Source organism: Schistocerca americana, chromosome 7, assembly GCF_021461395.2.
Source record: "Schistocerca americana isolate TAMUIC-IGC-003095 chromosome 7, iqSchAmer2.1, whole genome shotgun sequence".
In the NCBI taxonomy this organism is placed as follows: Eukaryota; Metazoa; Arthropoda; class Insecta; order Orthoptera; family Acrididae; genus Schistocerca; species Schistocerca americana.
Genome location: NC_060125.1, coordinates 595,647,278 through 595,661,872, shown reverse-complemented (window position 1 = coordinate 595,661,872; position 14,595 = coordinate 595,647,278). Strand labels below are relative to the sequence as shown.

The following is a 14,595-nucleotide window of genomic DNA, read 5'->3' as shown; positions in this document are numbered from 1 at the left end:
TGTGGTCAATTATTAAATGTAAAATAAACACATAACTAATACTATGGTTGTTGGTTCACACATGCAAAGGTCCCTCACTCCATCACTGCCCCAACGCGGTATGCACACGTGTTGATAGGTCTTGCTGTTTGTCTCCACCTCACATCAGAAGCATTCACACGTAATCTTTGCTTCGTCACCTGCAATTTAGTCGTACAGCAAGCATGGCAGCACAGTATTCGTTTGAAGAACAACGAGATACGATTATAGACTAGCAGATGGTAATGCACATGAAGCTTGATGTTTGTATGAGGAACGGTACCCAGCAAGACACCAGCCACACCTGCAAACGTTTACAGCAATTCATCGGTGACTTGGCAAAACAGTCTCATTAGCAGGATATCACAGTGATGCTGGAAGAACTCGAACACGGCAGGATGCTGCATTTCAAGAGACTGTTCCCAAGCCCTTCGAGGAAGCACCTACGACAAGTACTCGAGCGGTTGGAAATGACATGAGGGTCACTCATCTGTTAGTCTGGGAGGTTTTGAGGGATGATGGCCAGCATCCATTTAGTTTCCACCCTGTCCAAGATCTAAATCCTGTGGTGGAGTATGAACACAGGCTAGGGTTCTGAGGGTGGTTTTTGCGATGTGCTGCTCGAGATCTTGACTTCCCCGCCATTGTGTTGTTTCCCAAAGAGTGCACCTTCCATCAGGATGGCCTTTACAACACTTGAAACATTCATTACTGACCAAAGAGAAATCCCCATGTCACGTACGTCTACGGACACCAGGAATGATTTTTACTCAACATGTGGGTAGGCATTGTGGGTGACCATCTAATTGGGCCAGTCCATCTACCTCCTCGACTTAACGGGGCAAATTACCTTCACTTTTTGAAAAAAACTCTACCCGGCCTGCTGGAAGATGTTCCCCTGGACAGACGGCTAAACATGTGGTTGCAACTTGGTGGGGCGCCCACACATAACGGTCATATTGTACGCACATATTTAAATGAACTTTCGACGGCCGGCTAATTGGCAGGGGTGCTCATAGGACATGGCCCCCATGATCACCAGACCTCACACCTCCTGACTTTTTCCTGTGGGGATTCTTCAAGGTTCTAGTTCACCCACCCAGACACAAACAACCTAGAAACGAAGAGGAATTAATGGATCGCATTCAACATGCCGCCAATCACATCAGGGCAATGCCAGGAATATTTGAATGAGTTTGGCAAAACACCATTTGACGTTACCAAGACTGTGTCACATCAGAGGGTTGCTGGTTCGAGCACCTGCTTTAAGTAAACAATGTCCTAGCTACGAAAAAGACCCTTCTCAGGGCTGACACAATTTGTAAAGGACTTTCTGTGCGCGAACTAACAGCTGTTGACGGGTTTGTTCCCAGTACTTATCATGAAACTACAGTGGATGTGTTGGGACTGCAGTGGATTCGCCCCCAGAGTGGGAGGCTGTACTTTAAAATGTGCTCATACATGTGTTTTCAGTGAGATGTGTTAGTTCTTGTTAGTGATCCTGTCCTAGTGACTAAAATCTGATTGTTGTTTCTGTGTTATATGGTTTGATGGCAATGCTGTGTAGCCCAGTAGTGGTTTGAGGAGAATATGGAAAAGCTCAATAACTGGGACAAATTTCTGGCAATAATTAAGAAAACATTTGTAGCTCCAAATAGCTGAACAGTCAGGTGGAGATGAGATAGTTGTATATACAATATTTTGGCAATGTGTCACGCAGCAAACCTAAATATGAAGAAGATGACAATTCCACATCGAATGACGGCATGGCAGAGAATGTCTACCAAATATTTGTTGTTGCCACCAAGCAACTATAACTGCTATACCATGTTAGGCGATGTAGCAGCAGCCAAGGATGTGCATTTTTTAGCCATGTCAACAACTTCATTCATTTCGCCAGTTTATACAGTCATAATGGAAATAATTGTTATCAAAAAAGACCTACTATTCTTACGATACAATTAACATACAGAGAATATTATTTGACCTAGCCACAGAATGTAAGCTACATTCTCCATATTACCTTTCAAAGTGTTTATGTATGCCAAAATTTGTTTTGCTCTGTAGTTTAGTTATGTGTTCAGCATTTTATGGTCTGATAATTATTTTCTTTTACAGATTGATATAACTGAAGAAACAGAATCAGTTTATAAAAATGGTGACAGTTGAGCAACCATGTTATACAATTATTAATCTTCCATCAGACTCTGATCCTCCTAATGAAATGCAGTTGAAAATAGATCTTGGTATGTTGCCTTTAAACACTAATTTGCTTTTATTATTTAGAATTTTTGGGTAACAGTCCACATAACTGACTTCTAAACTTTAACTCATAAAGCAGTTCATACGGTTTAAATTCCTGTTTCATAATTTACAAGAACTGTTACATTGACACCTTAATTTCTCATTTACTACAGTTTCAGGTTTTTCAAAATCTTTTGTGAAGTGATTGCCACAGTATAGTTTATGGTGAACAGTGATAACACTAAATATCACTTAAGTGCTGAGTCTTTGACATTATATTTTACTTTTTGCCTGTTGTATTATTTATTTGCACTTGTGGATAATTTTATTGTCAGAAATAGTCATTATTTCAATGACTGTTCAGTGAATCACTATAGCCTCTGTGTGTGTGTGTGTGTGTTTGTGTGTGTGTGTGTACCACAATCACAACACTGATGTAAAGAAAGAGACACTGTTTCAAACATGCAGAAAAGGAAGCAGCATTCTGTAGTAGTTTCTGACCAATGAACATGACATACTGAAAACCATTGCTCAGTTGGAATTATGCCGCAGTGCATATTTGGTCCACAATTACTTTTTGCAGAGCAGGAAGTTGAATAACAGTATGCTTTCAAACCACTCCTGTTTGCCCAAAATGTTGTGATGCCAGGAAAGATTAAGGTGACAGATTTGGGGTGAGAAATAGTGTGTTGCTGGTGAATAGAGAGAGTGGATAGTTTTGAATTTATTATTTATTTATTTATTTGTTGTCCATACAGCGTTGTTTCCAGACATTGGCATAGCTTTTAATTTACATATGTATTGTGATACAAGGTTGTATTAATTTTAATTCTTTTACCAATAAAATACATTCATAAAAAATAATCAGAAATTATGAGTTTACTGTCACAAAAACAAGCTTATGATTTTATAAACAGTTTTACAAGAAGGCTTTACAATTCAAAATCTTCTGTTGAATAACAGTATTTCTCTGTTATGAAGTACTTCTATTTAAATTAGCTGTCTTAAAATCCGGTGACCATCTGTTGCATAAAATTGTCCTTGTTTTACGTGGACGGCAGTTTGAAGCCTGTTAATTACTTGTAATTCTGTGAAAGTTTTCCCTTCCTTGTGTTTTATAATTATGAACATTACTGCTTGCTGAAGGTACATAGAGTAGATACGCATGTAGAGCAGATAGGCAATATTTTATATTTTCTGAAAATTTCTATACAAGGATCGCTCTTGTTCACTTCAGCTTCCACTCTTACTACATTTTTATTTACTTAATTTACTTTCACTTTCTCCACCCTTCAGCAATTGTCCTGTATTCCCATTTGAGAACTTTCACAATAATTGTAGTATCCCTCTTTCAGGTCTCTCTTCTTTGTTGTCATAATTACTCCCACTCTCTATGTTAATCGCAGCCATCCATGCTTCCTCTTTCCTGGCGGCAACCGTACTAGGATTGCTTTCAGCCTTCATCCTTGCCCATTCTCTGTACGTGGCCATTTCACTGAAGAGCTCTGTTCTCGGTTCTTCACACAACTGGTTAGTTCCCTATCCATTCTCTCTAAAATTTCCTCATTTCTTCTCCATTCTCTTTCGGATATCCTGGCTGCCCTGCTTATTCCATCCATCTCTACTGCCTGCACTGTGCTTCTCTGCCGCGGTCCATCTTTCTGCACCATATGTTAGTATACTTCCTATTACTGTTTGCAGAATCCTTTTCTTTGTTTCATTTGATATTTTCCTGCTACACAGAGCTCCATTTAGCATTTTAATTGCTCCTCTTGCCCACGAGATCCTGCATTCCACATCTGTTTCACAGCCTCCTGAGGAATGGCTAGTAGATCCTAAGATACTAAGTATTTAAACTCCTTTATAGCTTTCATAATTCCCTTCTATTCCTCCTGCTACCAGATTTTCTGTTTTTCTCATATTTATTCTAAACCCACCTTGTTCAGATGCTTCCATTAACTTCATCATCTTAAATTTGACATCCTCTCTGCTTCGTGGTGCCAGTATTTTATCGTTGACAAATAATAATGAGTAGATAGTACCATGCTGGAAAGAAATTCCCAAACCTCTGCATTACTGATGCTACCATTCAAATATATACTGCATATATATTTTAAACTGGGTCAGCAACCTACTGCAGCCCTGTCTAAGCCCTTTTGATGTTTGAAATATCTCACTCAACTTTTCCCTTCTTTAACTGTTGCCCACAGTTGGTGGTATATTCTTTGAAATACGGGTATTTGTTGTGCTTCTATATACTCCATCCCTTCCCACTGAGTGTTGCTGAGCACAGAGTCATATGCTTTTTCTAAATCTACAGATATTTGGTGTGCCTCCTGATCCTTAGAATATGCCTTCTGGCTTATCTGTCAAAGGCTAAAAATATGGTCCATGCAAGATTTTCCACTGTAAAACCTGCCTGTTCACCTCACGTCTTTCTGCCAATCTCATTCTCCAACCTGCTTTTCAGTATAGCACTAAAAAGTCTCTGATAGATTCCATAACACTAATTCCCCTGTAATTATTTGGATGCTGCTTGTCTCATTTTTTCATAAGAAACAGGTATGTATGATACACACCAGTCTCTTGGTATTTCCTCTCCCTCTTCAGTCTGATTGAAGAGTTCACGTGTAAGTCTTACCATTTGAAGGAGTCCATTTTTCCACAGTTGAGTACAGCTCCTCCTGGTACCCTTACCTTTTTAAGCACATCTTTTACTACTTCCTCTAGTATAGGTTATGTGTTACCTAATGTACTACTTTTATTGTAGACTTCTGTCATGTGGTCTCTTCTTTTTCTACCAGAAGTTCTTCAAACTGCTTTTTCCACTGACCAGTGGATATAAGTTGTATTGTGGGTGCAGGATTGCTAACCATTTTCATCTTCGTTATCCTCCATGCTTCTGCCGATCTCCTACATCCAAGCAAATGCTCACTTCCCCACATGCTCTTGCCCATTCATCTTCCTTACACTTTCTTCTGAATTCAGGGTGTATACGACCCGGGACAACCGGGAGATCCGGGAAAAAACCAGGGAATTTTTTCATCAGGGAGAAAAGCGGAAAAAACCCAGGAATATTTTAGAATTCCGGGAATTTTTCATTGTTTTCAGTTAAATTTTTGTAGTTTTGACTGGTAAGAACCGATACTCTAACAAAGAATATTACTGTATCTCGCGACTGCCTAATAATACTTCAGTGATAAAACATGAACGAGTGAAAAAATAAAAATAAAACTTGTTGTTGTTGTTGTTGTTGTTGTTGTCTTCAGTCCTGAGACTGGTTTGATGCAGCTCTCCATGCTACTCTATCCTGTGCAAGCTTCTTCATCTCCCAGTACCTACTGCAACCTACATCCTTCTGAATCTGCTTGGTGTATTCATCTCTTGGTCTCCCTCTACAATTTTTACCCTCCACGCTGCCCTCCAATAATAAATTGGTGATCCCTTGATGCCTCAGAACATGTCCTACCAACCGATCCCTTCTTCTAGTCAAGTTGTGCCACAAACTTCTCTTCTCCACAATCCTATTCAACACCTCCTCATTAGTTACGTGATGTACCCATCTAATCTTCAGCATTGTTCTGTAGCACCACATTTCGGAAGCTTCTATTCTCTTCTTGTCCAAACTATTTATCGTCCACGTTTCACTTCCATAAATGGCTACACTCCATACAAATACTTTCAGAAATGACTTCCTGACACTTAAATCTATACTCGATGTTAACAAATTTCTCTTCTTCAGAAACGCTTTTCGTGCCATTGCCAGTCTACATTTTATATCCTCTCTACTTCGACCATCATCAGTTATTTTGCTCCCCAAATAGCAAAACTCCTTTACTACTTTAAGTGACTCATTTCCTAATCTAATACCCTCAGCATCAACCGACTTAATTCGACTACATTCCATTATCCTCGTTTTGCTTTTGTTGATGTTCATCTTATACCCTCCTTTCAAGACACTATCCATTCCGTTCAACTGCTCTTCCAAGTCCTTTGCTGTCTCTGACAGAATTACAATGTCATCGGCGAACCTCAAAGTTTTTATGTCTTCTCCATGGATTTTAATACCTACTCCGAATTTTTCTTTTGTTTCCTTTACTGCTTGCTCAATATACAAATTGAATAACATTGGGGAGAGGCTACAACCCTGTCTCACTCCCTTCCCAACCACTGCTTCCCTTTCATGCCCCTCAACTCTTATAACTGCCATCTGGTTTCTATACAAATTGTAAATAGCCTTTCGCTCCCTATATTTTAGCCCTGCCACCTTCAGAATTTGAAAGAGAGTATTCCAGTCAATATTGTCAAAATCTTTCTCTAAGTCTACAAATGCTAGAAACGTGGGTTTGCCTTTCCTTAATCTAGCTTCTAAGATAAGTCGTAGGGTCAGTATTGCCTCACGTGTTCCAATATTTCTACAGAATCCAAACTGATCTTCCCCTAGGTTGGCTTCTACTAGTTTTTCCATTCGTCTGTGAAGAATTCGCGTTAATATTTTGCAGCCGTGACTTATTAAACTGATAGTTCGGTAATTTTCACATCTGTCATCACCTGGTTTCTTTGGGATTGGAATTATTATATTCTTCTTGAAGTCTGAGGGTATTTCGCCTGTCTCATACATCTTGCTCACCAGATGGTAGAGTTTTGTCAGGACTGGCTCTCCCAAGGCCGTCAGTAGTTCTAATGGAATGTTGTCTACTCCCGGGGCCTTGTTTCGACTCAGGTCTTTCAGTGCTCTGTCAAACTCTTCACGCATTATCGTATCTCCCATTTCATCTTCATCTACATCCTCTTCCATTTCCATAATATTGTCCTCAAGTACATCGCCCTTGTATAAACCCTCTATATACTCCTTCCACCTTTCTGCTTTCCCTTCTTTGCTTAGAACTGGGTTTCCATCTGAGCTCTTAATATTCATACAAGTGGTTCTCTTTTCTCCAAAGGTCTCTTTAATTTTCCTGTAGGCAGTATCTATCTTACCCCTAGTGAGATAAGCCTCTACATCCTTACATTTATCCTCTAGCCATGCCTGCTTAGCCATTTTGCCCTTCCTGTCGATATCATTTTTGAGACGTTTGTATTTCATTTTGCCTGGTTCATTTACTGCATTTTTATATTTTCTCGTTTCATCAATTAAATTCAATATTTCTTCTGTTACCCAAAGATTTCTACTAGCCCTCATCTTTTTACCTAGTTGATCGTCTGCTGCCTTCACTACTTCATCCCTCAGAGCTACCCATTCTTCTTCTACTGTATTTCTTTCCCCCATTCCTGTCAATTGTTCCCTTATGCTCTCCCTCAAACTCTGTACAACCTCTGGTTTAGACAGTTTATCCAGGTCCCATCTCCTTAAATTCCCACCTTTTTGCAGTTCCTTCAGTTTTAATCTACAGTTCATAACCAATAGATTGTGGTCAGAGACTCATCTGCCCCTGGAAACGTCTTACAATTTAAAACCTGGTTCCTAAATCTCTGTCTTACCATTATATAATCTATCTGAAATCTGTCAGTATTTCCAGGCTTCTTCCATGTATACAACCTTCTTTTATGATTCTTGAACCAAGTGTTAGCTATGATTATGTTGTGCTCTGTGCAAAATTCTACCAGGTGGCTTCCTCTTTCATTTCTTATCCCCAACCCATATTCACCTACTACGTTTCCTTCTCTCCCTTTTCCTACTACCGAATTCCAGTCACCCATGACTATTAAATTTTCGTCTCCCTTCACTATCTGAACAATTTCTTTTATTTCGTCATACATTTCTTCAATTTCTTCGTCATCTGCAGAGCTAGTTGGCATATAAACTTGTACTACTGTAGTAGGCGTGGGCTTCGTGTCTATCTTGGCCACAATAATGCATTCACTATGCTGTTTGTAGTAGCTTACCCGCATTCCTATTTTTTTTATTCATTATTAAACCTACTCCTGCATTACCCCTACGTGACTTTGTATTTATAACCCTGTATTCGCCTGACCAAAAGTCTTGTTCCTCCTGCCACCGAACTTCACTAATTCCCACTATATCTAACTTTAACCTATCCATTTCCTTTTTAAATTTTCTAACCTACCTGCCCGATTAAGAGATCTGACATTCCACGCTCTGATCCGTAGAACGCCAGTAAAATTTAAAACTGCAAGATAAATGCGGCATATACTGCAACAAAACAAAGTGGTCATACAAGCGTCTGCCAACAGGAAAATTTGTCAAAGGCATATGCAATGATTCGTAACAACAAATTGCCTCCGATGAGTGTGACGTCACAACTTTTTACATAAGATTCGTTTTAGCAGTTACAGGTGGAATCATGCACATGTGCAGTTGAGTAGTACCTTCTCCCGCTTCTGGCTACAGAAATATGGCAGTTGGCTGTGTAAGCAGCCAGGTTCAAATGCCTTGTTTCTTTTATGACCCAATGTAAGATCATTTAATGTTTTACACATACGACCATGCGGCTCCCTTCGACATCGTAGCTGCGCAAGCACGGTGACGCCCGTCATCTGGCGCTCTGTGGCAACTGCAGATATGAACCTATTTCTAACAGGTCGCAGTAAAATATTCCGAATGGTGATTTGAGAAGTGTTACTATCAAAGAAAATTTCCTTTTATGCAAGTTGAACTACGTGCGAGAATATACGATGCATTTCTTAAATCAAAGAACGTTTGACTCTCATTTAAAAATAAACTCTTTGATGATGAGCCATTTAGATGAATTTCAAGCCCAGAAGAACAGACATTTATGTCGTTATTAAAAATTTTAATGGCACATTTGTGTGATATATCTTAAATTGTAATACGTGCATAAAAGACCAACAGTATATGTGAAAGCTTAGCTTCTCTTTCAGCGTATTAATCTTATAGACCAATATTATAAGTTTATAATATTTACTTTTCTTGTAGCAACACTATGTATATTCCGTATTAATCCTATAGCCCAATATTATAATTGAAAGCTTTACTTTTCTTGTAGCAACACTGTGTATATTAATTTAAACCATTAACTTTTTCTGTTTGTATGTTCGCACTACTTATCAGTGATGTTGCTATTGGCTGACTTCATCACGTGTCATAAGCTCTGAACACCTGGTATCATCGGCTGGTGAAAATCACGTGACATGAGCTATGACTGGCTTACAAAAGCGCATCGCAATCTCAATTTCAATGCTTCGGAAAGTAACATGCGCTGTTTGGTGGAATTCGAATTTATACTTCTGTAATATGAAAATATGCAGCGTACATGTTACTGCACATCAAAGATCTTTCCAAAACTTTTTTTTCCCCTGTGTTTCTTTTTCTAAAGTGCCAGAAATTCTACGCCCGTGTATAAAACCATAACCATTCAAAGGATGGATAAGTTATACAGTTCTGCGAGAAAATGTACTGTCAGTTGACAGGAAAAATGTATGTTTTCACCCGGGAGAAAATGTATTTTTAACCAAGAAATCCGGGAATTTTTTTTCTTTGTCCGCGTATACACCCTGGAATTTCTTAGCTCTCCTTTTATATACCGTGTACCTATTCCGATCCTCTTCATTCCCAGAGCTTAATCATATGTGACATAGTTTCTTCTTTTCCTCAGCCACCTCCAACTACTACATGGTCGTCCAATCAGTTCTTACTGTTTTCTCCCTTTCCTTATTAAAGCCACCTCCACCACTTCCTTATTGACTGTTTCAGGAAACCATATAACTCATTAGCGCTCCAGTCCTCCTCCAGTGCCTCCAGTCCTAGATTTAATCATTGGTGATTCAGACTTTTCACACTTTCTTCATGTAGCTGCTGTATGCTGTATTTTGGATCCCCTATAAGTTCTACTTTCAGCATCCTTCTCTTTCTCCGAACAAGTCACTGAAAATGTTACTTTCAAGCAGTGGATCCAAACTGAGCAACCTACTTTGGACACATTAGTGAAGAAAGTCATGAATTTGTTGAGTATGTCTACATCTACATCTATGTTTATACTCCACAAGCCACCCAACGGTGTGTGGCGGAGGGCACTTTACGTGCCACTGTCATTACCTCCCTTTCCTGTTCCAGTCGCGTATGGTTCGCGGGAAGAACGACTGTCTGAAAGCCTCCGTGCGCGCTCTAATCTCTCTAATTTTACATTCGTGATCTCCTCGGCAGGTATAAGTAGGGGGAAGCAATATATTCGATACCTCATCCAGAAACGCACCCTCTCGAAACCTGGACAGCAAGCTACACCGCGATGCAGAGCGCCTGTCTTGCAGAGTCTGCCACTTGAGTTCGTTAAACATCTCCGTAACTCTATCACGGTTACCACATAACCCTGTGACGAAACGCGCCGCTCTTCTTTGGATCTTCTCTATCTCCTCCGTCAACCCGATCTGGTACGGATCCCACACTGATGAGCAATACTCAAGTATAGGTCGAACGAGTGTTTTGTAAGCCACCTCCTTTGTTGATGGACTACATTTTCTAAGCACTCTCCCAATGAATCTCAACCTGGTACCCGCCTTACCAACAATTAATTTTATATGATCATTCCACTTCAAATCGTTCCGCATGCATACTCCCAGATATTTTACAGAAGTAACTGCTACCAGTGTTTGTTCCGCTATCATATAATCATACAATAAAGGATCCTTCTTTCTATGTATTCGCAATATATTACATTTGTCTATGTTAAGGGTCAGTTGCCACTCCCTGCACCAAGTGCCTATCCGCTGCAGATCTTCCTGCATTTCGCTACAATTTTCTAATGCTGCAACTTCTCTGTATACTACAGCATCATCCGCGAAAAGCCGCATGGGACTTCCGACACTATCTACTAGGTCATTTATATATATTGTGAAAAGCAATGGTCCCATAACACTCCCCTGTGGCACGCCAGAGGTTACTTTAACGTCTGTGGATGTCTCTCCATTGATAACAACATGCTGTTTTCTGTTTGCTAAAAACTCTTCAATCCAGCCACACAGCTGGTCTGATATTCCGTAGGCTCTTACTTTGTTTATCAGGCGACAGTGCGGAACTGTATCGAACGCCTTCCGGAAGTCAAGAAAAATAGCATCTACCTGGGAGCCTGTATCTAATATTTTCTGGGTCTCATGAACAAATAAAGCGAGTTGGGTCTCACACGATCGCTGTTTCCGGAATCCGTGTTGATTCCTACATAGTAGATTCTGGGTTTCCAAAAACGACATGATACTCGAGCAAAAAACATGTTCTAAAATTCTACAACAGATCGACGTCAGAGATATAGGCCTATAGTTTTGCGCATCTGCTCGACGACCCTTCTTGAAGACTGGGACTACCTGTGCTCTTTTCCAATCATTTGGAACCTTCCGTTCCTCTAGAGACTTGCGGTACACGGCTGTTAGAAGGGGGGCAAGTTCTTTCGCGTACTCTGTGTAGAATCGAATTGGTATCCCGTTAGGTCCAGTGGACATTCCTCTGTTGAGTGATTCCAGTTGCTTTTCTATTCCTTGGACACTTATTTCGATGTCAGCCATTTTTTCATTTGTGCGAGGATTTAGAGAAGGAACTGCAGTGCAGTCATCCAGAAACTTAAAAAACTTGACACAGCATCATTACATGTCAAAATCTCAGGATTGCTACTTAAACACAAGGAAACAAGAAAGGATCCTTGATGCTGGTTTTTGCATTAAACTCTGCGTATTTTATGCTGCACAAGGATTTCACTGGCAGAACAGTCAAATTATGCTTCATTCTTTTGGTGCATACTATAAAACAAAGGATTGCACTAAATCAGTGTTATGGTGTATAGGTGACTGATTGCAGCATGAAAAAACTCATTCTATGTTTTCCAGAAAAGTGCTGTCACCTATATCCTGGAACAAATACCACACATCCAACATGTAATTCACTTCAATGATAGCAGATCTGCACAATATAAGAACATCATGAACTCAGCAAATTTGTGCCGTCACAAGCAAGATAACTGAATAATGGCAATTTTTGCCACTAGTCACGCAAAGATTCATGTGATGGAGTTGGTAGTACTGTTACACTTCCAGCAACAAGACCAATGTTACAGTACCCATATAAAAGTCATGATTTAAGTCCAAAAGATCTGTTACTTTTACCACAACCCATGTTCCAGGAATACAGAAATTTTGTTTTGACAGATGAGATAATAAAATTCAGAAATGTGTACAAAAATTATATGAAACTGGTCCCACCATACCTGAGACAAGAGTTAATCATTTCTTCACACTGCTGAATGAAAGGTTGCAGATGAAGTAGGTTTCATCATCTACCAAATTCACACAAATCCATCCTGGGCTTCAGAACAAAGCCTCCAGTAATTAAAGAAGAAATGTTAATCGCAGCTATTGACAATAACCAACAGTGGCGTGGAGAATTTCTGGAGATCAGTGAAGAACACAGAGATGCAAAGGTCTAGTTTATGCGACCAAGTGGACCTCCATCAGTTTAGCAAGAGCAGGCATTGCCTGGAGGGGAAACAGTAACTGTCTTGATAAACTTAACTTCTTCAATTTATTTGTGGCTATTTCATAGTGGTGTTCACTGAAATCCCTTATGAAAACATTCTAATGAGTTTGGTGCTCTTAGTGCAACCACAAGCACCAGTCACTTATATACTTTCACATCAATCGAAGTATTCTCCATTGACAACTTGTTTAAAAAGAATAAACACTTTGTAAAATGTTACGGATGTATTTTATGTGAACAGAAGAAAATTTATGGTAGATTAGTTAGGAGTCATAAAATAAAATGCATATATTTCTATTTGTTTTATTTCAATTTTAAATGTCTAAACAAAACAAACACCACTCTGATTATTTTTTTATGTTGAAAAGTATGATCATAAGCATTATGTGAAACAAAAATTATGATGATGAAACCTGAGGTTTTGATGAAAAAATTCTTGATATTTGGAAAAAAAAAACTTTTTCAAAAGACTTTCTTTACAGATTTGTAAATATTTATATGCATACTTGCAGCATTTGAACAATTTTATGTCACAGTTGATTCGTTTTTCTTCCAGTGACACCAAATTGAATAAATTTGGTTCATAAATAAAAAAAGTTATCAGAATGAGATTTTCACTCTGCAGTGGAGTGTGCGCTGATATGAAACTTCCTGGCAGATAAAAACTCTGTGCCGGACCGAGACTCGAACTCGGGACCTTTGCCTTTCGCGGGCAAGTGCTCTACCAACTGAGCTACCCAAGCACGACTCACGCCCCGTCCTCACAACTTTATTTCTGCCAGTACCCCGTCTCCTACCTTCCAAACTTTACAGAAGCTCTTCTGCAGGAGACGAGGTACTGGCAGAAATAAAGCTGTGAGGACGGGGCGTGAGTCGTGCTTGGGTAACTCAGTTGGTAGAGGACTTGCCCGCGAAAGGCAAAGGTCCCGAGTTCGAGTCTCGGTCCAGCACAGAGTTTTAATCTGCCAGGAAGTTTCAAAAAAAGTTGTAGTTGTTACAAACTTATATGCCACCTAGTCTCTTGACACCAGTTTGTAAAAATGACCCATGTTTCAAAATATCATGTGAACTGTACTTTTGGTCAAAAAGTTTGGGAAAAACTATTTTAACACTCTGTCACATGTACTTCCTTACACCAAATTTTCGCCATCATGTGTAACATGATTTTATTTTGGGTGATTTGAAATGAAATGAGCCAGTTTTGAAAATAATTCTTACTCGTCCATTCTGGTTGTGAGATGACACTGTTTTGTGTAAAGCACTGCCTGTTGCGTTGAATGCATGCACTTAAACTTCCTTTGTTTTCAGTAGCTAAGATTAAAGACTGTTTTTTCCTTACCATATCTTTTTAAACATTTGCTTTTATGAAAAATTTGCCATTGCAGAGAAAGGAGATGTAAAAGTAAAAATAGAAGCTTTGAAGAAAGTAATTCAGATGATAGCAAGTGGTGAAAGGCTCCCAGGTCTTTTGATGACTATAATCAGATTTGTACTTCCACTGCAAGATCACATGATCAAAAAACTCTTATTGATATTCTGGGAAATAGTACCAAAAACTACACCAGATGGAAAGCTTATGCAGGAAATGATACTCGTTTGTGACTCCTACAGAAAGGTAATCTAATATAATTTATTGAGTAAATGTATTAAAATCAATTTTCAAAGAAAAGTTTTGGTAGTTTCTACTCTTTACCCCTTTTCTTACCCTAGCAATAGCATTTTGATGTTGTATGTACAATGATTTGTCAGTTATTGACATAAATTCCTCTCTAAGTGGGCTAGTTACTTTCTGTCTTGGACAAAGTGGTTCTTATTTTTTAGGTTTCATATTCATGAAGCCATTTTCTTTGTTGTTGTTTTTAAAGTTTTCTGAACTGTGAGGTAAACTATTCTCC

General features: G+C 39.2%; 1 protein-coding gene across 1 annotated transcript in view; it reads left to right on the top strand.

Moving 5' to 3' along the window:
• Positions 1–14,595, top strand: part of LOC124622200 (coatomer subunit beta) — a 110,629-nt gene that overhangs the window by 12,875 nt on the left and 83,159 nt on the right. The window contains exons 2-3 of the mRNA XM_047147850.1: positions 2,137–2,264; positions 14,086–14,315. Coding sequence (XP_047003806.1) covers positions 2,174–2,264; positions 14,086–14,315 — 321 coding nt within the window. The 5' untranslated portion in view covers positions 2,137–2,173. The remainder of the gene's footprint in view (positions 1–2,136; positions 2,265–14,085; positions 14,316–14,595) is intronic.